Source organism: Lepisma saccharinum, chromosome 3, assembly GCF_977018435.1.
Source record: "Lepisma saccharinum chromosome 3, izLepSacc3.1, whole genome shotgun sequence".
NCBI lineage: Eukaryota > Metazoa > Arthropoda > Insecta > Zygentoma > Lepismatidae > Lepisma > Lepisma saccharinum.
The window spans coordinates 112,730,040-112,757,060 of NC_139231.1; the positions used below are offsets into that span (position 1 = coordinate 112,730,040).

At 36.4% G+C, this 27,021-nt stretch overlaps 1 protein-coding gene across 6 annotated transcripts in view; it reads right to left on the bottom strand.

Annotated features, from left to right (window-relative positions):
• LOC145985315 (uncharacterized) overlaps window positions 1–27,021 on the bottom strand; it is a 69,110-nt gene that overhangs the window by 10,274 nt on the left and 31,815 nt on the right. For all 6 annotated transcript variants that reach the window (XM_083119180.1, XM_083119179.1, XM_083119183.1 and 3 more), the window contains exons 10-21: window positions 24,913–25,131; window positions 18,038–18,234; window positions 17,133–17,324; window positions 16,592–16,786; window positions 15,712–15,850; window positions 13,687–13,837; window positions 12,574–12,775; window positions 9,867–10,028; window positions 7,803–7,917; window positions 5,838–5,953; window positions 4,294–4,446; window positions 712–884 (exon numbers count right to left, since the gene is read on the bottom strand). In XM_083119180.1, the coding sequence (XP_082975306.1) occupies window positions 712–884; window positions 4,294–4,446; window positions 5,838–5,953; window positions 7,803–7,917; window positions 9,867–10,028; window positions 12,574–12,775; window positions 13,687–13,837; window positions 15,712–15,850; window positions 16,592–16,786; window positions 17,133–17,324; window positions 18,038–18,234; window positions 24,913–25,131 (2,014 nt within the window). The remainder of the gene's footprint in view (window positions 1–711; window positions 885–4,293; window positions 4,447–5,837; window positions 5,954–7,802; window positions 7,918–9,866; window positions 10,029–12,573; window positions 12,776–13,686; window positions 13,838–15,711; window positions 15,851–16,591; window positions 16,787–17,132; window positions 17,325–18,037; window positions 18,235–24,912; window positions 25,132–27,021) is intronic.

Sequence of the window (27,021 nt, forward strand, 5' to 3'; positions counted from 1 at the left end):
CATCATGGTTGTTTAGATCGTAAACCTATGTTTTCTAGTGAAACTATAAAGAATCCAAATAACTGCAGTGCGAGGTTCAGATATTAATATAGATACGGATATCGGAAAATAATCACAGCCAATTTATGCTAAATTTATGAAAATTTTACTTTTTTGCATAATTTACAGGATATTTAGAAATGATGAAAGTACTGCATCTAAAGATTTCCGTTTGGTGAGTACGCAGAGAGATAATTTATTCAGATCAGTTCACTCAAAAAACTGCATGGAAAAATGAATAGTGAACTGACTCAAATAGATGTGAAAGTATAGTGCAGCAATCTGTGGACCCAGCCAGATATTGTCAGATATTAATTATTGGCTTAGCACTAATGAACAATTATTTAAAATTAGTCACTTTGAAACACTTTTCTAAATATATAGCTTGGAAAAGTGAGTGCTGATGAGAAAGAAAAGTAAAAGTATTGTTTCCTGTGTGTATAACTTTCTTTAACATAATACCAGTTTGTGAGAAAAACTGAAATGTTGCAGTTAAAAATAATATTTACTTGTTTCATTGGCAATTACCCAGGTAGCTGTGCTGATCTGAATTGTGATGCGGATGCGAGCTCAGCTTGGTACAGTTGGTACCAATTCCTAGACAAAATTTTATGAGTTATACATACATTATTGTATTTTTTCTTCTTGTACATGTTTACCAAATTCACTTACTTGTCTTCAAAATCCTTCTTGGTTTTGGAATGTAATGTTTCCTCCTGAGATGTCTAAGGTAAGCCCTCATGAGGCTGGCATCTACTGGAGGGTACTCAGCACCTGTAGGCTTCAAGACTTCTAGCAAGTTCTCTTGAGAATAGGTACTTAGACTCTGGAAAAATGAAGGTTCCCTGGAAAGTAAGAAGATGGAACGGTAAGGCAAGGTATAATCTTGTGGCAGTACTGCAGATTTAATTACAGATGGACCAAAAAATCGTATTTGTTGATAAAGTACTGGTATAAAATTTACCGTCACCAATAACCGATGTTCTACCAATCTGAAACAAAATTGTAAAGGTTCCTTGAATGGCTCACTCTCTTCCATAATCAACAACCAGGGGTAGAAAAATACAGGGCACTCAGTTACCATGGCTGCTGAAAATTTTCATTTGGTGCCTGATTTTTCAAATTCAGTTCTAAAAAATTCATTTTTCTAATATTTTGAGTTCCCGTAGGGAAATTTTCATTACCTTTTTTAAAAAAATGCATTTTTTAAGGTTTGTGTGTTTTCTGTATCACAGTACCACATCAGAATAATAAACATGTCATTATAAATTTTTGCCGAATTTTAAAATCTGCGACGATACAGTACAAAAGGCCACTCGAGTGCAAGAATTAATTACTTTTAATCCAATCCTGTATTAATTAATAAATGAAATGTTTTAAAATGTGTGGCTTTATCTTACTTGCATTCATGGCTTTGCTAGACCATTTGCAAAAAAACAAACATAATAAAAGCTGGCTCCTGAGAAAAAGGGGCTGGTGTCTGAATTATTTTAAGTTTTTCTGCCCCCGCCAATAACTATAACCAGGTGGTTACAATCAGTCCCGCTGAGGGGTAAGTATGAAGGAGACAATTGTCCTAGGACTTTTACCATTAAAGGGAGAGGGGGCAGGGGTCTGGGCAGATGCTAAGAAAATGGTTGATAACACTGGGGAACAAAAAAAAGATATTATTTTGTGGCATAAAGTTTAATAACAGTTTCAGCACACAAAACAGCTATGATTGCCAATTGTATGATTGGTTCAGTTGAATTGATTCCAGTTTAAAAAATAAACACACCATGGAAAATGTAGGAGGTAAAATTACTCCACGCTTTTCTCGGTAATATCAAAATTTGAAATTCCCATTAAGAAACTTATTAATATATTTTTAAATTGTTGCTAGGCAACTTATGAAGCATTGCTAGGCAATATATCTCCTATGTTTGTGGGATAGTCGTGCTAGAGAAAAGCATTGGACGATAAAAGTTTGGCCCCTAAGGGAAAATATTACAGTGGGAAAAGCTAATATCATTCATGAACCGCTGATAGGGACAAAATCATCCTTCCGCCACTGCATATTAAACTTGGGTTGATAAAACAGTTTGTCAAGGCCTTAGATACAAGTGTTGATTGTTTCAAATATATATGCCACACTTTTCCAGGACTAAGTATAGAAAAATTGAAGGCAGGAATCTTTGACGGACCACAAATTCGTACACTTATAAATGATCCCAATTTTACAACTTACATGTCTTACATCGAATCTGAGGCCTGGCTGAGCTTTGTGTCCGTCGTCAAAAACTTTTGGGGAAATCACAGAACAGAAAACTACCGCGATGTAGTTGGAAATATGTTGAAAAATTTTTAGAAATTGGGAGCTAATATGAGTGTGAAGATACATTTTCTATATAGCCACATTGACAGATTCTCTGAGAACCTTGGTGATTTTAGTGAAGAACAGGGAGAAAGGTTCCATCAGGATATAAGGATAATGGAAGAAAGGTACCAGGGACGGTGGGATAGCCACATGATGGCCGACTACTGTTGGAGCTTACAGAAGGATTGTCCTAAAAAGCAATACAGCAGGAAATCGTATAGAAAATGTTTCACATAGTTTGTTACTTCATTGTGTACATATTTTCTTAATTATTATGATCATAGGCCTATATAAATTTATTTTTATCATAATTATTGTAATCACAAAAAGAAATATTAAATTGTTGTTAGAAGTTCATTTATATGTATGTCTTATGTTTCCGCCATTTTGATTTAGTTGCATTTATTTCATAAATTAGAGCCAATTCAGGAAATATATTATTATATCATTAAATTAGCTCTCAAACACTGTGTCGCAATTTCACTGTTCCCCAGTGTAATCGAAAAAGAATTGTCTTATTACTAGGGGCATGCATATCTCGTTTTTGATGAGAACACGAAATGTGAAATAACACATTCTAATGTTAATTTTTTCATGTTTCTGAAAGGTAAGAGGTGCATTTTCCTACCCTTTTTTGTGACGAAATGATGCGAAATGAACTGCAAAATGCGAAATAGATTCTTAAAGACGAAATTGATAGTTTATTTAACGACGAGACCCTTTCTGAAGTTTGAATTATCCTATGAGTTATGTAACTCATGGAAAAATTATTAATTCTGCTGTAAATATTTGAGAAGCAAGAATGGACTCCTTTATACAGGAAAAAAACTTAATTCTCTGGTAACTACATAAATGTGTTATTAGAAGGGTTATGTTTTATTTTGTAATAAGTGCAGTTTTTAAATCAAATTTTGGATTATGTTCACAATTTTAAAACCAAAATGTCCGTTCTTGCACCGCTATAACACAGAAATTTTATTTTATTTACCACTTTTGAACCTGAAATTGACTCTGTTTTTGTACCAAAATTTTCCTTTTTTATTTACCAAAAATGTGTGCCTGAATTCATTATGCTCTTCATAGTGTAATAAAATAAGTAAAATTGTAACTTCAAGTACGTAAGAGCTTAGAACTCCTATCACTGTTCTCCATATCTGACAGGTTAGGTTGTGAAGTGAAAAAAAAAACTAAGCCATCTGGGAAATGTTTGTGGCATGCACTGCCAGTCCACTGTTGAAAATGGATCCTTGCCAATGCATTGTTCTACTGTGTAACATGAGCTTGATGTAAATAATACAGTGATGCAATAGTGGTCTTTCTTTGTCTATGAGAAAAAGCATGTCTCAGACCCAGATATGGCTCTTGGTAGACTTAATTGCAATGGAGGGGAAGGGGGCAAACACATGGGGGGGTGGCTTCAGGTCTGGGCCTCCATCTGCAAAGAGAACTCCAGTGAGAAAGTAAAACTGCAATGAAAATGGACACAAAATGAGGAGAAATTTGAAACATGGTAAAAATATTAGAAGTAACTAATCACCTGACATAACTAGGCTTAAATTACTGCATAACTCATTGTAACATGTTTCATGCCTGAACTGCAAGTGGGCAACTATTTTTTTCACTGATGACAAACTAAAATTAAATTTAAATTAATTTTCATTAAATTATACATAACTTCATAAGTTCAAGTATGAAAATATAGTGGTAAAAAAATTCAAAATTATCCAATATTCCTTTCCATATGAAAGCAATATGTCCTACTTAGTTTCGTTACTCCATACCCGAGAAAAGTAACAGTTACTTACAAAGACTTACATGTACATATCTTCAAGAAACAGAGACCACTTGATGCAGGGTAAACAAACTTACATTGCCTGTGATGTTACCACTGTACTTACTTCACTAGAGCATCCAATAGTTGCAGTAGACCACTCAGCGTATCTGAATAATCTGCACCACTTGCTGCCATTGCCTGTACTTTGCTGTACCATGCCTCATAAGGAATAACCTCGATTTCATAGCCTTCCACTCTTAGCAGCTGCCACAAGTAACTATAACAAAACATATTATTTCTTTAGAATACAGCAAATGCTTCCTACACAAATTAAGTAATAACGAATATAATGAAGAGTGATACTGAGCGAAATCTGGAAAAACTCTACTTTTCCATTGAACGACAAAGCTGCATACCAAAGACAATAGGATCATTCTTTTTGCTGCATACCGCTGAGTATGTAATCCTGGCCTCACATTCGCTGCGGACTTTCTGTGGAGGATAACTAACTAACTCCCTAGCCTTCCTAAACCCGAAGGTTCATGGCTGCAGCAACACAGGCCTTCCATCTTTCCCTATCTTGAGCAAGTTCTATATACTCTTTTCCATCCCTACCGATTTCCCTCAGGTCCATCTCACAGTTGTTCTGTGGAGGATAGAGGCTTTAACCTCTCGATGAGGAGCCAGAGACAGAGGATCAGAAGAAAGGTATAAAACGTCCCGAAGAGTAAAACACGCTCTCAGTTTTGAATCAGAATTCATCGAGTGTAGTGGACACTCGGCATTGCAGTTCGAGGCAGCATATAACTTAAGGTGTGAGATGCCTCAGTAAGTTGCACCCCGAACCCAGGACATTACAGTGAGCTTCATCACGATCGGGGCACGGTAAGTGTGGAGAGAGCATCGCTCTTGACATCCCTCTTCTTTCCTCTTCTTGACAGAGTAGGCCAATTAAGTTATAAAATGAAAACCTCTTGCTTTACGTAATTTGCTACAACCCCTTGTGACTCAAATGATCCCCAAGCTGTTCACCGAGCCACACTTCAATAAATATTTCCTATGAAACTTATCTACCTGTTTCTTTGTTTCACTTAATTGGGTACATGCAACTTGGGTAAAGCATCAGATAAAATAGAGATGAATAAGAACATTTTATAAAATGTAAACATGCTGGCAACAGACCAAAAGACAGAAAATCATACTTCCGAATTAATGTACGGTGTTAAGTATTTGATTATTATCAATTCAAATATAAGTAAATATTTACATTCTACTGATATATTCATATATTTAATAAAAGTATGCAGCCAGATGGTTATGATGGACTTTAACTTAGAAAAGAGATTAATTTTTTTTCTTTTATACCCAATTTTACATGTTTATGCTTTTTAATTGTTTACATGTAGGTTCCCTGAAAAACACATCATGGTTCCACAGTATTTGATTATTTTGTACCACATACCAGCAGCATGAAAAAAAATAGGTGTCTTCAAATTTCAAGAGATAATCATGTGTTTTTTATTTCCATAATACATCTTATCAGCTTCTATTTTATTGTACAACATAAAGTAACAGTGATTAATATGATATCCTTAGTGAGAAAATAGATGAAAAATAGTTATCTACGAACTAGAAAGATATTTAGCCATACATCTAAGATCTACTTACTGACAATCCATTGTATGGCTATTTGTGAGGTGAAATATTTTTCCAATGGAATGAAGCATGTCCTGTGTCATCCTAACTATAATGGAACTAACGAAATCCACAGGTGTTAATTCAATCTAAGAAAGAAAGTAACAAGCCTTAATCAATAAAAGAATCAGGATGGACTTGGAAAAGAGATATTGTTAAAAACATGCATTTAGGGGTTTCACAAAAAATGGGCTTCATATTTAAAAGCGAGGGGGAATATATCTACAAGACTATTACTGGAAAGAGTTAGGTTCTTCTTATGGCTATGCTAATATGTATGTGACGTAATATGCAGGAATATATATACATCTTTTTAATAGTTCCAGTGTCTGGTGAAAGTTGCCAATTTCCTTGTGGCCTTTCTATACATGTGAAACAAGCAAAGGAAAGAGCTAGAAGGGCAGATAATATCAAAATTTAATGAAATGGCTAATGTTTGCAAGAGGCATAACAGCATGGTTGAAACTTCATGGCATAGCCACATTATCACTGAAGACTGAAAAATGGCATCCAAATCACTGCACATGTGCTTCCACTAGGATAGAACTCATTACTACTAAGCCATTGGAGGGGTCTGTATTGGTATAAGTACATCTGTAATACCTCAAAACACTTGGGATGTCTTCCAGGATAGACCCAGAGTCGTTTCACATCACCCTCAAAACTCACAAACATCTTAGTCAGAAATACACCACCCACATCCTGCACGTTCCTGACTCATAATGTAATAGACAGATGTGCAAGATCTACCTATTTTCATCACTTCCTCCCTCCTTGCCATTCACACTGCTGCATGCATTCACACTCTCTACCCCATGGGCACTTGTCACTCCTCTATACTGATATACACTCTCATGTGCCAGATCTGCTCAACCCCCTGAACCTCAGAATCAACAATCACTGCTCGTACATCCAAAACTGACTTCACCATCACCACCCACACCAACAACCACAACACAAACTTCAACGACTGTTTCAGAGTAGCAAATATCCACCAACTACACCCATCAGCCAACAAATTTTCTCGTAAGGTAAACTTCCCCATGAATATAGCACTGTGCCATGAAGGCACACATTCTCGATCTTGGCCACTTTGGAGGTGATGTGATCAGTACCATGCTCCAGCTGCCTTTACCCCCACAGGGTTGCCCCCAGGTACCCATTGATTTCAAGCTGGGTGAGCCCCAGAGCTACTTTATGTGGGGACAAGGTCCGATCACCCACCCCAGGAATCAAGCCCAGGTCTCCAACATGGTAGTCAGATGCTCTACCAATTAGACCATTTTGGCTCTTAAATCCTCTCGTAAGTGCTGGAAAATACAGTGCCAGTTATGCATGCTACAATAGCCTCTGGACTTAATCTAACCACTCACTAACCAATTCCTAGCTCATTTCCACCCACACATTTCTGATATTTTTCATCCCACCATCCATCAAACAGTCGAACTGGTGAAAGTGCTATTTTGTCTAATGTTTGTTGCTATCTTCTCCCATTATCTCTCAACGACAACACTGCACTATGATGCCATCTTTGCTTCTCCAGCAATGAATATTTACTATTTCCTTCCACAAATGTAAACATTTGTAACTGTTCTCAATTCAGTTGCTCCATTACTCACATACCAACATCCAGGAATAAGTACGAGTTTATGTTACCAATATTGGTTGCAACTAGTATATAAATAACAGTTATAATGACAAGTGAAGTCTGATAGTTAATGTTATTAAATCTGAGATATTTTGAAACTACAAGTCAAAAACAAACTACTAAGCATTCCACAGAAGGATTTACAGCATTTAAAAAACTATTGCAAGTAGTAAACAAGCATACAAAATGTAAGCCACAATAAAGATAGATTGTGTAAGCTCTACAGAACTTTAACTACATCGACAATATATATATATGATCAAATTTGTAAAGAAAAATTACACACACACCTGCCAGTTTATTTCTGGAGCACTTTCAGTAAAAATGCATGCCTGAAGCATAAGTAGTGTAAAATCTGCAGGATTCCAGCTGGCGTCATCTTGTGAACCAGCAACATTACCACATCTGAAATGTATAAACAGTTTACTATCAACCAAGTAACTCAAGCATAAACATATGTAACTACTATTATTGCAAGAAATAAAGACAAACATTTTCAATTTTAAATTATTACCACACGTTTTAATCATTAAGTTTCGAATTCAGACTGAATAATAGGAATTTTTCCAGATCTAGAAATTGCTACTGATAGGGGTAAAAGTAATGATATCACAATTACCAATAACCTACAGTGTGCTTATCCACTGCATTAAGAAGAGAATGATTCATTCACCTCCTTAATTAATATGTGTGTGTGTGTGTGTTACCATGACAGTGATATTGTCTCAGTTAATGATATTGGAAATTCAGAAATGTACTTTATCAAAACACGTATAGTATACTGTATACGAGGGGAGAGTGAAAAGTTTTGAGCCTCACATGGAAGGAGTGAAGCTACTTAGTTAAAATTTTGGAGGATGAAAGGTTTAAGTTTTAGAACACTCTGTGCGAACTTTTATGAAATTCACATATTTTCTTCTATTTCTGTGTCACGTTGAAAATGAATGAAGTGTCAGAGAAGAGAGTGGCCAACAGGGCCGTGATTCAGTACCTCTGTCGGCAAGACCTCACGGCACAGGCTGCTTTGGTCGAGTGTGGCTTCACCGCACTTCCCCATCCACCTTACTCCCCCGACCTGCCCCGTCAGATTTTCATCTTTTCACTGCTGTGAAGAATTCACTTCGAGGATCTCACTTCCACACAGACGAAGGTGGTCAATCAGTGGTGTGAGACTCGGGACAAATTATTCTACCAGATGACTGTGAACAAATTGCAGCACAGAATTCATACGTGCATTGATGTGGGGGGTGATTATAGAGAATATTTGATTATGTAGAGAAATCGTAATGAGAAACTGTAGCTCAAACACCCCTTCCCTGTGAGGCTCACAATGTTTCACTCTCCCCTCATATATGTTATTTTGCATCACTTTTCTTCCACTTTTGGTTAATTGCAATGATGAGGATGAGTGATGATATGATGGAATTGATGAAAGGACACTTGAGTCCAGGCAGGGAATAAAATCTGGCAACACTTGTGTTAAGCTTGAATAAAATCTGGCAACACTTGTGTTAAGCTTGAAAGTCGACCACTAAACAAGGTCGGCCACTGAGACAACAGTACCAAAGCAGAGTACATGTATATGAATTATTCCTTTACATTCATAAAAGAATATCAAAACAGGAGATTTGTGCACTCTACAATAAAATATTTACAGAAATAACAGATCAGTTTCATGTCCAGATATTATTAGAATATTTAAATCAAGATGACTTAGGTAGGCAGGCCATGTGGATTTTTGTTGGGAAACCTGATGGTAAGAGACCTGTAGGAAGGCCAAGACGAAGATGAGATGGACCTAAAGGAAATCCGTAAGGATGGAAAAGATTGGATTGATCTTGCCCAGGATAGGGACAGATGGAAGTCTTGTGTTGCTGCAGCCATAAACCTTCATGTTTAAGAAGGCTAGAGAGTTAGTTAGTTAGTTTAATAACAGATCAGTAAAATTATCAGAAATTTCATTGATACAATAATACCAGTGGCCACAATATCATCAAAGGTTCCAAGTTCAAATCCCAGCCTGAGCATGTTTCTTTTTTGAGTATCCCTTTGTCAATTTCATCTAATTGCCATTCATTCTCATTGCTGTGAAACATGGCAGTAAAAAAATGCAAAAGAGAGAAAAAAAATCACATTTGTACCAGTTCTTAACAATTTTAAATTGTTCCTATTGTCAAAGCATCATTGTCTATATTAGTGGGAATCATCAATATTTCATATTTATAAAAAAAAAACACATGAGCAGAAAAATTCCTGGACAATCCCAATCATTCCTCATAAGTAGAATCGTGATTACACAAGGAAGTATATTGTACCCACTTGAGACTTTAAATTAAGGAAAGAGAAAAGTTTACCTGTATATTGTTACTGGAAGGCCCTTTGATTTCGCTCGAAGAACAAGTTGCTCAGCAACCCATTTTGTCTGTGCATAACCACTAGTTAGTTGATCAGCATACACTGTCATGTCAGCATCTTCTTGGCAATCATGCAAACCTTCTGGGAATACGGCATCAGTACTGGGAAAAAATAGTCACATACTGAAATAATATAATATAGATACTTCTGATTATTAGAAAAAAGATAAAAGTGAGTTTTAAATTACTGATCTCCAATCACGTTCCAACCGTAAGCAGATCTTTTAGTCAATTATTAAGCTAGATAAAGCTTATTAGAGATACTGTCAAGGTCCTGTTTTCTTGTGTGTGTGTGGGGAGGGGGGGGGAGGAGCGTGGAATGAAAATTCTCTCTTCAACTTAAAGTTTTTACTAATCAGAACAAGGTTTTCTCACTTTTGATCTCAGCACCGAAGTTCTCAGGTGGTTCGAGTCTCAGCCCGTGCATGGATGTTCTTTCACCTAAACATCACTCTTCCTCATCCTCATCATCGTGATTAGTCAAACTGGCAAAATTGCGACATGAAATATCAAAAGTTCAAATTTACATATACAGGGTGTTTCTGTGACCATGTTACAAACTTTCAGGGATGATAGAAGGGGACAAAAGCATCAATATGAGATAAGAAACTACTGTCCAGCAACACCTCATTCAGAAGTTACAAGGGTTCCAAAATCATTTTGAAGTGAAAGGTATGCAACCCACAAACTTGTAAGGGAGCCCTAGAAAAGGAAAGAGGACATGACCTTGAGAAACTAGCAGATAAGTTGTTTGCTTATGGATAAGAGATAAGAAATCTCAATCCGAAAATGCCCCAGTCAAGAGTTAGAAATCAAAACTGTTGTTGGAAGGTAGAAGGTTCTATGCAGTCCCTTTTTCCAGGATGTGAAACTACCACAGTGGCTCTGGTCCCACTTTACCTGTAGGTCCAGTCCCGATTAGCCCATCTGAGCATAAAATAGTCTCAACAAAACCAAAGTTTAACCACAATTTGAGATGGTTATGGAAAAAAAATTAAAGTTTTTTCTTTGTAGCTTTAATAAGTAAATTACTATCTCCTACCATTGCTACATCATACATAACTAGCCAAGATTAATGCATTTATAGCAGTTGCAGTGGCGTGGCGTGACTTTTTCAAAAGTGTTACCGGCCATCAGACGTTATCATCTCCTCCCTACCGCACCCCCCCCCAAAAAAAAAAAACATACCTTTGATCTGGATTTTTGTTCTCTTTTTTTTTTTTGCAATCCGCTCAATGATTTATTTAGCCACAATCACTCCTAGAAAGAACTACCACTCATGAGAGAGTTACCGCGAAAATCCAGTGAATAGTAGTCGAGCCTTGTCAACCATCTCTGTTTCTTTGCAAAGAGGTGGAAAGGGGAAGAAAAACCACACATTCGGGTCAGTCTGATGTTTCTGCGTTGAGCAGACGACAGAATTCCCCTCCTCCAGCGGTGAGATGAAGTCCAGATGTACGTAGTACTGTTGCCAACTTAGTTTTTTGCAGCAAGGTTTGTCCAAATCACGAATCGCATCAAGTACTTATCTTTTTGTCTATTACTAAACAGTCTCAGTTGTAGTTAAATCCAGCTTTGGCTTTGGAGTCTAGCTCTTGTTGCTTCAGAAAAATAGTATCCCCATTTGAGGCGGGATTTAGCTCTTTTCTGGAACAACACTGTGACAACACTTGCTGATCCGATATGCCGCAGTGGCAACAGGGCCCCTAAACAGGCATATGAATAACCCCCTATCACACTTGCCTCCAAGTCTTTCCCAGCTTTTCCCTTGCATTGGCACCCTTTCCTCTTTTTGCCTCTTGAGGGTAGCGGAACGGCCTGTCTTTTCGCTTTTGTCGGCTGCAGAAAAAATGTCCTCTGCAATATACACTCAACTGCAACGCTGTCGGTTAACTTATTTAACAATGTTGTTATTTTATTGAGAAAAAAACTTTTTCATTTCTTAACATTTTGCTGTTACCTGCGGTAACACCGGTTACATGCCTCTGAGCAGTTGTTCAAATTTGCATCCTCCAGTATCGATGCAGGCATGACAGAATCGCAAGAAGCTTTGTCACATACGCTCTAACATCCCTGGAGTCGTTCGGGCGATGTCACTGGCAGCAAGGATTCTTGCCAGAAGTTCTTCATTATCCACAGGCTTCTCGTACACAACAATTTTTAAGTGACCCCACAACAGATCAGGTGAACTTGGTGGCATACCCTTCTCGTCACTATGGTTTTGGCTTGTAACTTCTGAACAAGGCTTTTCCGGACAGGGGTTGCTTATCTCGTATTGATGCTTTTGTCTCCTTCCATCATCCCTGAAAGGTTGCAACATGGTCATGGAAACACCCTGTCATTGTACTAAGCACGAAAGAACACTCAAATAGTTAACAGGATGAGTTGTTAAAAGTGTGCATTTGAAGAAGACTAACACATTACAAAGTATGAACATGTGTTCTTGGGTTACCAGCCAGGTTAAATTGGTGTTAGCGTTAGAATGAATTCCCTGGAGATGAGATCAATGTATTCTCTTGAAACATTGGACACTAACATTGATTTAACCTGGTTTGCAACCCGAGAACACTTGTTTGAATCCTGTCGCCAGGAAAGCTACAATTCCTACATTACAAAGTACTAGAAAGCATTGAGAAGAAAAGCATACCTGATGTAATGAATGGGTTTAATTTTATTGTCCAAAGCAAAGGCAATAATATTTTCTGTCCCAAGAATGTTAGAACTGTGTAAAGCTTGGTAGGGATAGATTAAATTCACTGTGGCAGCAGCATGGATGATGAAGTCAATTTCATAGCTTAGATATGCATAATCATCTTCAGTCATTCCTAGGTTAAGAAGTGTTATATCACCTACGAAAGGTAAGAGGGAAGAAAAAATAGTAACCAACAACAGCATGCGGTTATGAAAAAAAAGATAATGTTAATATATAATTATTTCTGCACACATGGTTAGAAATTAGAGTATTATATTATGCACTACGTAATGAATTACATAATCATTAAGAAAATACAATATGAATTAGGGATGGGCCGATATAAAATTTCGGCTGATACCGATAAAGTACTGATATAAAATTTACCGATACCAATAACCGATATTTTACCGATCCGATATAAAATTAGAAATGATCCTTGAAGAACCTGAAAGGTTAATTGACCTCCTTAATAAATGTGTGTTTCAAGGTGACTGCAGTGCAAAAGAAATTTCATATTTAGACATTTACTTTTTTAGAAAGTAGGGCATAAAAATTGCAACAAAATTGCAGAATTTTGCACTAAATTATCAGATATTTGTCGATATATCGAATCAGTAAAATAATCTGTAATTTTACTGATAAACTGATACACCGATATGCCTATATCTATCGGCTGATAACGAAAGAGTACCAATTAATCGGTCCCATCCCTAATATGAATCATAGAAACCATATCCTCAATATCATGGAGGGAGGTCCACCAGATTCCAATGGTGGAATTAATCTCTACCCTTCCTCTCAACCCTTAACTATAGAAAGCACATATATGCATAAATGTGAAAAACATTAAACAATTTCTTTACAAGCAAGCACCTTAAAAAATACATATGTCAAAACAGCTTTAATTTAAAAATTCTATTCCTTCCTTTCACACCACCACACAGATTGGATTTACAACAAACCCTCCTGGGGGGGGGGGGGGGATTACTTATCTATGACAAGCTAACTGGTTTTAAACATACCAGAGAGAACCAGAAACAAAATTGGAGTTGCCTCTTATTTTACCTTTCATTGGAACAACCCTCCATTCCATCCATTTCTCTATTTCCTTTGACTCTTCTTTACCATCCAGGATACCATAACCTTGAAAAGACTTCTTTATTCGATCTATAAGAGACATTCCAGGAGTTTCCCTGACTAGGCAGTATATTGTGGTCTGTAATGATTAGATGCACATATTTTTGGTAAATAAAAAAGCAAAATTTCGGTACAAAAACAGAGTCAATTTCAGGTTCAAAAGCAGTAAATAAAATAAAATTTTGCTGTTATAGCGTTGAAAAAGCATTATATAAAATGACATTTTGGTTTCAAAAATATGGATATAATCCTAAATTTGATATAAAAACTGCACTTATTACAAAATAAACATAATCCTTCTAATAGCACATTTATGTCGTTATGTTGTAGGTAACAACTTTTGGGTTATTCTTTTGGATTAACATTGTCGCTCTCATAATTTATGAAGTCATTCCCAAAGATACTTTTTGCAGATTTATGTTGCTTGCAGTGAAAATCAGTCTTTCCTCTTGAAGTAATCTTTATACTTGATTCATGTTCACCTACTTTTTGTCTATTTTTGCCTGTACTGTGTAACTGTAAGTCAAAGGATTTCTCTTGGGAATAGAGAAACGATTGTCAAATGTATATATTAGACTTAAGTCAAAAGGTATCGTAAGTGTTTCTATGTAATGGTGGTTCAGTGGCCTCTTGCCATACGGAACTGTTAATTTCAAAACATGTTTTTGTCACCTTGACCTGTAACCATCAGGTGTCGGGAAAATGTTGTTTTTCATATTTTGTTAAATGACCAGGCTCTCCTCACGTAGACCCACGGAAAAGGAAAATAGAAAGTAATTAATAAACCACAAATACAGCCTTAGCTTTGGTATAAAAAGACCAAATTTTAGTACCAGGGCACAGTCGTTCTTCTATTCTCCAATCGGGCCTACTGTGGAGCTGCTGGGTAACTATACCTGGCAAACGGCCGGGCACATGGTAATTATCGTCTTAAATACCTGTGGATAATATTCCTTGTGTTTAGTCTGAAAGACTAATTGTAGAACTTGGTGTCGGTAAAGACTTGAAAAAATCTACATGTGACTGAGTGTAAGTGTAATTTGGGATGTCCCCAAATCTACATATGACTGACTGTAAGTGTAATTCTAGTGTCTCCAGTGATTTCGTTCAATACATATATATTTAAAACCTCAAGTACGAACTTTACTTATTTGAAGTTAACTACTAAGTTTTCACCGGACCAACGAACACGTACTTCGAAAGATTGTATTCTCCACCCCTCCTCTCCGAGGATACAACAGTTACCAGAATATTAAGTTTATTCCTGTATAAAGAGGTCCATTTTTGCTTCTCAAATATTTACAGCAGAATTAATCAATTTTCCGTGAATTGCATAACTTACAGGATAATTCTGACTTCAGAAAGTGTCGCGTCAGTAAATAAACTGCCAGCCCTAGTGGCGGAGTGGTTAGCACATCGTGCTATGATGCCAGGAGTCCCGGGTTCGAATCCCAGCCTGGGCATGGATGTTTGTGAGTGTCCATTCCTCAATTTCATCATATCATCACTCATCCCCATCTTCGCAAATCAGCCAAAAAGTGGCACAAAAAGCCAAATACAATAAAGCAAATCAATCAATCAGTAAATAAACTCTGAATTTCGTGTTTAAGAGTCTATTTTGCATTTTGCAGTTCATTTTGCTTTATTTCGTGACAAAACAGGGTAGGAATATGCATCTCACATCTTTCAGAAACATGAAATATTAACATTACAATGTGTTATTTCACATTTCGTGTTTTCGTCAAAAACGAAATATGCATGTCTCTAGTAATAATGAATGCCACAAATTAAATATTAGACTTTACACAAACCAACCAACACACTCTGAGGAATCAAGGTATACATAACGAAAAGACCTGGAAAGATAGAAGCCCACCTTTTAGTTTCCATGCATGCATAAAGAGAAAGGAGGAGAATTTACTACTCAAATTTCAAGAAGTATCGGCAGCTTACCTTTGTGTTGCATAGTAGCTCCTTAAGAATAAAAGTCCCTACAAATCCTGTTACTCCAGTGAGGAGAACCTTCCCTCGCCTCCACTTTGAACCTGACAGCTGAAATGATCTCCAAAAGGCTCGTAACCTCATGTCCATTCTGAAATTAAAATGTAACAAATGAAGCATGACATAAGAGATAGTCAGAATATTAAAAAAGCTATTATTTAATTATGAAATTAATTTCTCTTGTATGTAGATATTACTTCCATTTTATAATAATTCCTCCTGTAGGTTATGATTATTACCGTTATAAATGTATCATTAATCAAACTAAAAATAAATGTCTGATGAAGGGAGCATGTGTTCTCCCAAAACATTACAACAAAAATTGCGTTTATATGCTCGTAACTGTAAACTACAGGAAAAATAATTCTTATGAAATTCATGTTTTCTACTCAATGTCAGTGCAAAATTAAATAATTATTCAATGAATAAATTAATTTCCAGGTTACTTGGATTTCATAGTAGATTCGCAAGATACTGGAACTGGAAAAGCATAGTCAGTATCAGTGATTGAATTTGAACTGACATTTTCTGTAATTGATACACTGGTATTGACCAAAAAATCAGCATCAGTATCTGCTTAGCTCTAATAAAGAGACGGAAAGAAAGAGATAAAAGAAAGAAAATGTAGAGAAAAAGAAAATAGACCGTGAAAAAGGTAGAGAAGAAAGAAAAAGAGGCTAGAAGAGAGTGTGAAAGAATGACAGAGTAGGCAAAACCACCAAAGCTGAGCCTGCCTGAAAAAAAAATCATCTACCCACATGAAATTCCCTGACAATGCCACTGCACACTACAAAATTCTATTTATCACTTGCACAAAATGAAATTGACTTACACTGTAATATTTTGGTCATGCCTCTCAACCTCACCCATGAGATCCAGCTTCACTGGCTCTCCCTTAGTGCCGGTGCCTTCCAAGAAGAGAGCCATAGAGGAAACAGTGGGGTGAGCAAAAAGATCCGTTATCTTCATGTTGGAATTCAAGTTTCCATTCATCTCATTCATTAGTCGTGTAGCTAAGAGTGAATGTCTGCAGTAAAACACAAACAGACATAAGCAAACTTATCACTACACTAAAAAAAATTAGCAATGCATTACAAGGATTATTATTCTCACTTCACACCAGCATAATGGTAGACTGTTCATTAACAAAGAACATATTACACTCATATATGCACTATTTCTTCACATTTTATGGTGATTTCTTCAGCTAAGATCCTAATATTTAATACTGAACATTGGTTTAAGGTAGAAATGAACATGCACTACACACAATTACGAATACATATTCATACATTTTCCAATGTGATATTTCTGTATTTAACTTATAATTTATTTTTACTGACTTATGGTTATAGCATATAGATTGTTATTACCCTCCTAAATCAAAGAAGTTCTCCTGGATATCAATAACTGATAAATGTAAAACATTGCACCAAATATCAGACAACTTTTTCTCCATGGCTGTAGAAGGTAAATCTTGAGGATCGATATCATTCTCTGGATCAAGTTGTATTTTCGGCAAAGCCTTCTTGTCTAATTTCCCTGATGATTCTAAGATTGGAATGCTGAAAATTAAGGACATTCTTTAACATCTTACAATTACTACCAACAGGAATAATTGAAATAAGCACTTCTGGTAATAAAAATAAATTGTGGACTATAAATATCTTAAAATAAAACTTCTCATCTTAAAGAATAGAAATGGCATGAAATTTAAATAATTTCAGAGAAACAACCACTCATATGTAATGTGCTACAAAAGCCAGAGGTACCTGGTTTGAGCCCTGAGTAAGGCATGATTGTATCATTGTGTTTGTCTCATAATTTATTTCACCATGTCGTCATTCATCCCTTGTTGTGATTAATCTAAAAGGTAGTAAAATACATAAAATAAACAAAATACAAAGAAAACAACTTTGAAAAAAATGTACAAGTATAAATATTGGTGCATGCTTTTATGTGAATTAAATAGAAAGTCATGAATCAATATATTTTTAACCTTCAATATCTCTAAGCAAAATAAAACTGTGACCAAAATATGAAAACAAAATCCATTTATCTGTTCAAGTTAATGAATGAACTACTCAGTACCAATTTATTACTCAGAAAGATAAATCTTGGTGTACTGAAGGACCTAACAATTAATAGTTTTAAAAGATCATTCCTATCATTCAATCACAGTATTTATTTCTCATGTTCTGATTAGATCCGAAGGGTTGTATTACACTTAGACAGTAAATTGTATGAATACAAAATACTCTGATTGTTTCAGACTTACTTATTCAAGAAAACAAATTTGGACGGAATCATGTAGAATGGGAGCCGCTTTTTCAATTCAGCTCTCACCTCCTTTCGAGATGTTTTGCCTTCTGGAACAATGTATGCAACCAGGAACTTGTCTGTGCCTTCCTCCCCCAGGGCCAATACACAACCAGTGTTCACCATTGGAAGTTCTAGCAATGCAGCTTCCACTGCCTGTGTATCAATACAAAATTTATAAGATTTAATTACATAAAGGGTGACCCAGAGATGTATACCCATTTTGGAATGAACATTACACAGTTAATTGTACATCAAACTGTATTATTTTTGTTGTATAATGTGTGTGATATATGGCCATTTATTTTACATTTATTTATTTTTTTATTGCAGTTACCATGGAGTCATGGTCGGTGGAACATCATGTGTTCATGTATGATGCCTATGTTGCAGCTCAGAGGTTCAGCACCTGGTGATGTTTTTGGAGTTACAGTGCCTGTGGTTCGAAACTGCTTAACTCATTTTAAGATTGTTTTGCATGTTGGAACTGATCCATGCCGCCTTACGTGGAAGTGCCGGCAGAATAACCTCTGAGCTGCAACCACTGGATCGCCGTTTCTCACATAGGCATCATGCGTGAACACGCGATGTTCCACCGACAACGACTCCATGGTGACTGCAATAAATAAATGTAAAATAAATGGCAATATATCACACACATTATACAACAAAATAATGGAGTTTGGTGTACAATTAACTGTGTAATGTTCATTCCAAAATGGGTATACATCTCTGGGTCACCCGGTATAAGTAATAATTAAATATGCAAACACACATGCACACTTCCTGATTTAATTTCTATGATCTGTTAATGCATTGTTTCAGCACATGAAAAAAGAAAGGAAAAGGAGCTAGAAGAGTGGATAAACAAAATCGAAAGGAAATACAGTGAAACCCCGAGTTTATGTTCTCGGATTTTACATTTTCCCACATTATAAATTCAATCTTGATGGTCCCAACATAGCAAAATGTTTTATAATATTTTCCTGCATTTTAAGTTTTTTCAGCTTGGTCCCCTGAAAAACATAAAATCAAGGTTCCACTATAGTAAACCCTAAAATGAAGATTTCAATATTTCACAACCTGGCCATATGTTCACTTGGGAAACAAAAGATGGTGTTGGCATGTGCAGAAGTGTGGCCAGACGAAGGAAGATGATAGACAACAGACATTTGATCTTGTAAATGTAAGAGTCCAGAAGAGCATGCCTTGCAGGGTTTCTGGACTCCATTACTATTGGAGGATATAAAGATAATGTAGTCTGAAGTCTTTTATGACAATAAAATTAATACATTGTCATAACAACATTTGAAAATAGTTAGGCTAAGTTCCAAGTTCCACATTTGTGCAATAATAATAATAATAATTTAGTCATATGATTGCTCAAAATTTGTTCATATAATGCAATTAAATGTCTGAAATTACTATTTAAATAATTTTATTAAATATATGTTTAAAAAATACAATTTGCATATCATGACAAAATTATCAAATTGTGCAATATTTTGAATTCATATTCATAACAGTTATTTTTGACTGACAAAATGAAAAACAAACATCTTCTATCATATGTGTTCTTTCAGACAAGCAAGATAAGTTACATTCAAATGTATAATTAAATTTATTGAAATTGTGTACATTTGCATTGGCATCAAGGTTTATGTACAAAGGTCAACTCTTTATAATTGTTCAATGTATAATATGATATCATTCTTGGTATTTTGTATAAACATTAAAAAAATGGCAATTGTAAATATTAGATAAGTATATTGTGATACATTGTAAAATAGCTTTAACAGAACAAATATGTACATTTACTACACTAACATTCAAGCTGTTAAGCACTAATTGACAAAAATATAAAACAAACACAATTGAAGATAACACACTAAAAAATCAGGCTTGAACTAGTTACTCTGATACTAGTTGTCTGTGACTTTTGAAGGATCTCATGAAGGAACAAAGATAAGTACAGATATAGTAATATGGCATTGATACATATTTGTACAATTCTTGTTGCTTTTAAAGCATTAAACTTGACAATTTGATAATAACTTGGATGCTTAAGCTATATAGAAGCCTTTTATGAATCTTTAGTGAACTTTGATTATGATATAACCTTAAAAAAAAGATTGGAAAGTTGCGGAATGGCACTCCCATGTATAAAATATGTCATGCTGAATTTGAAGCAGTGAATATGTATCTGCTTTCATCTTCCTGAATAAGCAAGCTTATAAATGCTACAATTCCTCAAATGAATACTTTAAGGAAAGTTATATAAAGTGACAAACATATGTTCAACATTTGGATGTGATTTAGCCAGATGCTGAGTTTTGAAAACTGAAGATCAGGATTGTAGAAGGCCTGGATGAGGAAATTGGCATGTTGAGTATGCTCGGTGGTGGAATGTATGCATGCTAAATTATAAAAACGAGGACTTACTTTACGAGGGTCACTATTTATATTTTGAGCCTTGGCAACACTGATTGAAGTTAGGCGCGATTTGACGTTTGCACGGAATCGTCTGGCATTATTGACCATAACATACTTCAAATGTTTTGTCAATAGCTTCATTTGTGTTGTTTATGTTGCCTTGGAGATTGCGTGACAACAATAAAATGGAATTAACTCGTGAACATTTTCGTGCGATGATTTTTTACGATTTTCGATGTGGATTATCAAAACAAGAGTGCATCGATCAACTTACTTCCACATTTGGCGATGAAGCCCCATCCTTTGCCACTGTGAAACGCTGGTATAACGAATTTAATCGTGGCCGCCATTCGCTCACCGACGAGATTCGCGAAGGTCGTCCAAAATCAGTTGTTGTTCAAGAAAACATTGATGCTGTGCAAAACCTAATACTGCAAGATCGTCATGTGACATACTGTGAGATTGAGGCAACCATAGGAATTAGTTCCACCAGCATATATAAAATATTACATGATCATTTAGCTGTGAGAAAGGTATGTTCTCGTTGGATCCCACACAATTTCACAAAAAATCAAAAAGACGCTCGCGTCAATTGGTGCAAACAAATGCTCAATAAATACAATCGTGGTGCTTCAAAAGTGGTGCTTCAAAAGAAGTATATAAGATTGTAACAGGTGACGAATCATGGATATATGCATATGAGCCGGAACGTAAACAGCAGTCGACTGTATGGGTGTTTCAAGATGAACCCAATCCAACAAAAATTGTTCGCGCTCGAAGCACATCGAAACAAATGGTCGCCTGTTTCTTCGGGAAAACTGGTCATGTGGCAACTGTGCCTTTAGAGAAACATAGAACGGTCAACTCTGAATGGTACACAACAATTTGTTTGCCAGAGGTCTTCGGTCAAATATGGAAAACAAACAAACGCCCTCGGATCATTCTTCATCAAGACAATGCCAGCTGTCACACATCTCGTCTAACAACCGACTTTATGAACAGTCAAAAAATCGATTTCATGGGTCATTCGCCGTACAGTCTTGATTTGGCACCCAATGACTTCTTCTTGTTCCCGAATGTCAAGAATAAATTGCGTGGACAACGATTTTCGTCGGCGGAAGATGCCATTGATGCGTTCAAAAACCATATTATGGAGGTGTCCCAAGAAGATTGGAAAAACTGCTTTGACAAATGGTTCGAACGAATGCAAAAGTGTATTGACCATAAAGGAGAATACTTCGAAAAACAATAAAGCAGTTTTCAATGCCAAATTCCTGTTTTTTCATTGTTAGGCTCAAAATATAAATAGTGACCCCCGTATCTCAAACAGAGATAATAATATAAATATTTCCTTCTTATAAATAACACTTATATGTTATAAATGTTCTTGTTTATAAATGCATAATTTGATTCTGTTGTAATTTTTGTTATTTCTAGTCTCTTTTTTTTAAATATAATAATTATAAAAAATTTCATAATTGTTTGAGTATAAAACTATTTATCAGCATATGTAAATTGAAATTTTATTTTCAATATATTTGGTCTAGGAATTAATTCGTGCGGTTGTTACGCACACATTGAAGCTGTAGTTCAAACACAAAATACATAAATACATTAAGAAAAATATTGTCCATCGCAAGCCACCACTTTCACCCATCTGTCAGGCAAGCTACAGATTCCGTGGCAAAAGAAGTCCTCTGAAGAAGTGAACCGCTGTCCATTCAAATTGTTATTCATACAATCGAACAAGTAGTAGTCCGAAGGAGCAACGTCTGGTGAATATGGTGGGTGGGGAAAAACTTCCCATCTGACATTTTCTAAATAGGTTTTGACCGGTTTTGCGACATGTGGGCAAGCGTTATCATGTTGAAAAATAAGTTTATCATGTCTGTTCTCCGATTCTGGTCGTTTCCTGGCCAGAGCTTGCTTCAAATGCATTAATTGTCGTCGATAACGTTCTCCATTAATAGTTTCACCAGGTTGCAGCAGCTCATAGTACACCACACCTTTCATATCCCACCATATGCACAGCATAACCTTTGCACAGTGAATATCTCGTTTCGGTTGTGATGGACCTGGTTCACCTGGCTTCACCCAGGCCTTTTTTCGTTTCGGGTTCTCGTAATGGATCCACTTCTCATCGCCAGTAACAATGCGATGCAAAAACCCCTTTCTTTTCTGTCTTTGAAGCAGCAATTCGCATATGGTTTTTCATCTTTCAATGTCTCTGTCTTTCAATTCATGTGGAACCCAATGTGACATCTTTTGAATCATTCCAATGGCTTTGAGGCATTTGGAAACTGTTGTTTGATCAACGCCTAATGCTTCTGCAAGTTCTTCCTGCGTTTGACACGAATCCTGATCGAGCAATGCTATCAATTCTTAGTCTTCAAATTTTTTTGGCTGTCCAGGTCGCTCTTGGTCTTCCAGGCCGAAATCACCACTTCTAAACCGTGCAAACCACTTCTGACACGTTCGCTCAGCTAGCGCATGGTCACCATACACTTCCACCAAAATACGATGACTTTCGGTAGCACTTTTCTGCATGTTAAAGTAATGAAGCAGAACACCCCGCAAAAACACTTTATCTGGCACGAACTGCGGCATGTTCAGTTGACTACAAAATGCTGTTGTTGACACGTTAATCAACTGCCCTATACTACGAATGATGTGCGCTGACAGGAGTTTTCAACGCATATGTGGCTACACGGAACTGTGGGACGATACGCTCGTTACGCCATCTCTTGTCCAGGCGCACGAATTAATTCCTAGACCAAATAGAACCATAGCTTCCTATTGTGCTAATACTGAGTTTGAATTCAGACCGACAGTTAAACTTTGTCTATTTTTTATTCTTCTTTTTCATGATTGGAAATTACCTGGCTTCAGGATAGGAACAATAATAGCCTCCTTCCATGATACAGGGAAGGAATCCTCCAATCAGAGCCTGAGTTGGGCAGATGGTGTAGCATCTCATAGTGGATGCTATCTGACCCGGGAGTGGTATTCTTGGAATACCGAAGCACCTGATCAAACTCCCATTCAGTGAATGGAGAGTTGTACGGCTCGGAGTTATGACTTCAGAAACCAAGTTTCGTATGCTCTTGTCACCTGGTTGTTGGAGGAGAATTCCTTGATCAGAAACTTTCAATGTGGGTTTCGCTCCAACCGTTCCACGCTGGATCATCTGGTTCAGCTGAAAACACATATTCAGGATGCTTTCATTCAAAAGGAACATTTAGTAGCAGTCTTCTTTAACCTCCAAAATGACTATGAAACAACGTGGCGATTTGGTATTCTTCAGCAGCTCCATTCGAGGGGTGTCTGTGGTCTCATGGTGTACTTTATCCAGAACTTCCTATCTGATCGCTATTTCTGCATACGTGTTGGGAACTTCTTTTCAGACCCTCATCTACAAGAGAATGGTGTCCCTCAGGGTAGTGTTTTGAGCGTGACTGTTTGCCATAACAGTAAACCGTATTATGGCAAACATTCTTGCCCCTGTACACGGTCTGCTCTATGTCAATGACCTAACTATCTTTTGCCGCTCACGGAATCTCGCGTCAGCCTCCTGTCAGCTCCAAACTGACTATGAAGCGTTTGGTTGAGTGGTCCTCCGAAACTGATTTCAACTTTTTAACCGACAAATCAGTGTGTGTTCATTTTTGTCATCTTGATCCTGGCCCGTACATGGGAAAATCGCCCCTACGCTTCGTGAATGAGGTCCGATTTCTGGGACTTATTTTCGATAAGAAATTAACCTGGCAATCTCACCTTCACCAGTTAAAGTTCTCTTGTCTCAGAGTTCTCAACCTTTTACGCGTTGCATTACTGATAGGATGGTACTGCTTCCCCTGTACCGTTCACTTAAGAGAAAGTAAAAAGTAAGAAATTAAGAATCAATACGGCACCTCTCAGTCTATTTATACCCTTGCTTTATTTATAAGGTTGTTACGTTCTCATAATTTACAACCTTTATACTTCAATGCATTAATTTTCATTATAAAACTGCTAATAATACTACAAAATATTGTAAACACAAACATATACAGGGTGTCACACATAAAACCAGTATGCCTGTAATGAACGATACATATGATGTGTACTGGTTTTATGTGGCACACCCTTTACAAAAAATGTCCAATTAGTAATGAAAATTAACATTAACACTTCAGAATTTAACAAGAATGAAGAATTTCATGTAAAGTTTCTGATATACAGATTGGCCAAAATCCTAATATCCACTATTATGTGACAATAGCACTTCATGGCATTCTTTTAGACATGGTGCACAGACCAATGCAATACACATGGTGCTCTTATTTGTGTGCATACAAACAGTCTTGTAAAACATCAGCATTATACCCCTAAGACTCACTGCATAACTTTGAAAATACATACCTGTAATTCAATACTGTATCCTCGAATCTTCACCATAGAGTCACATCTCCCACAAATTTCCAAACTTCCATCACTAAGAACATAGCCCCAGTCACCAGTTCGGTATAATCTAGTCCCAACATTTGCTGGAACTTGAGAAGGCCTCTGGATAAATCGTTGCGTATTCAATTCAGGTCTATTTAAATATCCAATGGCTAAAGTTGGTCCACCTACGTAAATCTGAAAATGTGCAAAGCAAATATTACATAGCTGAAGTTCTTAGCTAATATCCATATCATCACAGTTCTTGAGATTGATTGGTTGATTTTTTAATTATGGATGTGTGTGCCCATCACACAATAAGATTATAAGTGCTTTAAACAGTGGCATCTCGTGGCCTCAAATTTGGCCGGGGCTTATTTTTTAAAGAATTTAAAATATAATCACATTTCACATGAATTACAAAAAATAGGTATTTTTCTTCTTCTAGACTACAAAACTGGACTTACTTTTTGAAACAATTTAAAATGTAATGACAAATCACATGAATTACAAAAAAACCACAGGTATTTATCTTCTTCTAAACTACAAAACTGAATTAAAATATAATGACAATTCACATGAATTACAAAAGAAACAGGTATTGCTGTGAAACGTACCTTTCTACGAACGTTGACTCTCATTTAAACAAGAACTGTGTTCTTCTGTTCTTCTGCTCAGCAAATTTTGTTATTACTTTTTCGTTGAAGCCCTCTATGTTTGCAATGTATTCTTTCTCTATTGTAAGCACTGCCAAGGCATTGAGTCTGTCTTGTCCTATTGCATTTCTTAAGCAGGTTTTAATACGCTTCAATGTGCTGAAACATCGTTCAGATTCAGCTGTTGCCACTGGGGTTGTTAAAACCATGTTTGTCATTTTTACTGTTTCTGAAAAGGTATCCTCCAAATTATTTTCAATGAAAAATTAATGCAATGTACTGATAGAGTTTATGTTTTCAAACTCTTCACTACAATAAAAAACACGAAGTTCACTCTTTAGTTTTCCCTCTTCTATGAAGGGATAATATTTGGCACAATTCTTACACGAATCATCGACAAAATCAGACTTCCTCCAGTCATTGAATTTTGCAGGGTCAAATAAATTGAAACGCTCCAAATGTTCAGTTGCACCAAATCTCTCTTCAGCTTGATGAATAATTATATCGCAGCACTCAATAGTGCATGCTGTTTAGTTAACACTGCTTTTTCTTTTCTTCGAGATGTTACACAGAAGAGAACTATCATCTGAAGAGTTGGCCAGTTCATTCCTAATATCACTAACGTCAGCAACAAATTTATGAAGATGTTCCTTTACGTGTACCATTGTTGTAATTTTCTTCTGCAAAATATTGTAAAATATTTCGACGAAGGGCATTATCCTGTTAAAGATATCCAAGAAAAAAATAAATTCCTCATCTTCATGAAAATGTATCAGTCCAGTTGCTTACCTAATTGACACAGAATCCCACGAGCCATCCTGCTGAATAATTTCCAAACACTCCATCAGGGATTCTATGCACTGGAAAACAGACGACACTACCCTTCTCTGGAAATTCCATCTTGTTTGGCATGTTCGCGGTAACCGTCGATGACATACCTCCTGCAGTAAATCTGTTCTCTTACGAGATGAAGAGAAGTACGAAGAAAATGCAGATAAATTGGCAAAGAAAATTCTAATAGCTGTGATGGTAGAGCATACTTGTTGCATTATGAGAGTGAGTTGGTGTGCATAACATTGCACAAAATAATAATACTCCAAGCCGTACCCCTCGGAATGCAGACCATAGGCATGCGCAGACCCTCTGATTTGGGGGCAAAAGCCTTGATGAAAGTTCAGTTGGGAAAGAAAAACCTAATTTTATCTCACTGTTACGTGTTATTGCATCGATGAGAGTGTGATATATAAATATAATAATATATATAAACAAACCAACAGTAAAAATCACAGTGTCTCTCAAATGTGCGCTCTCCTTTTCCTCCAAACAATTGTCCATCCAAGAGAAATCCGTTTAGCAGCAGGACTTCTCTCCCTGGTAATTTGCAATTTATTACAAAAAAGAAATTGCGAGGGAAGCGAGCAAGAAAATTTTC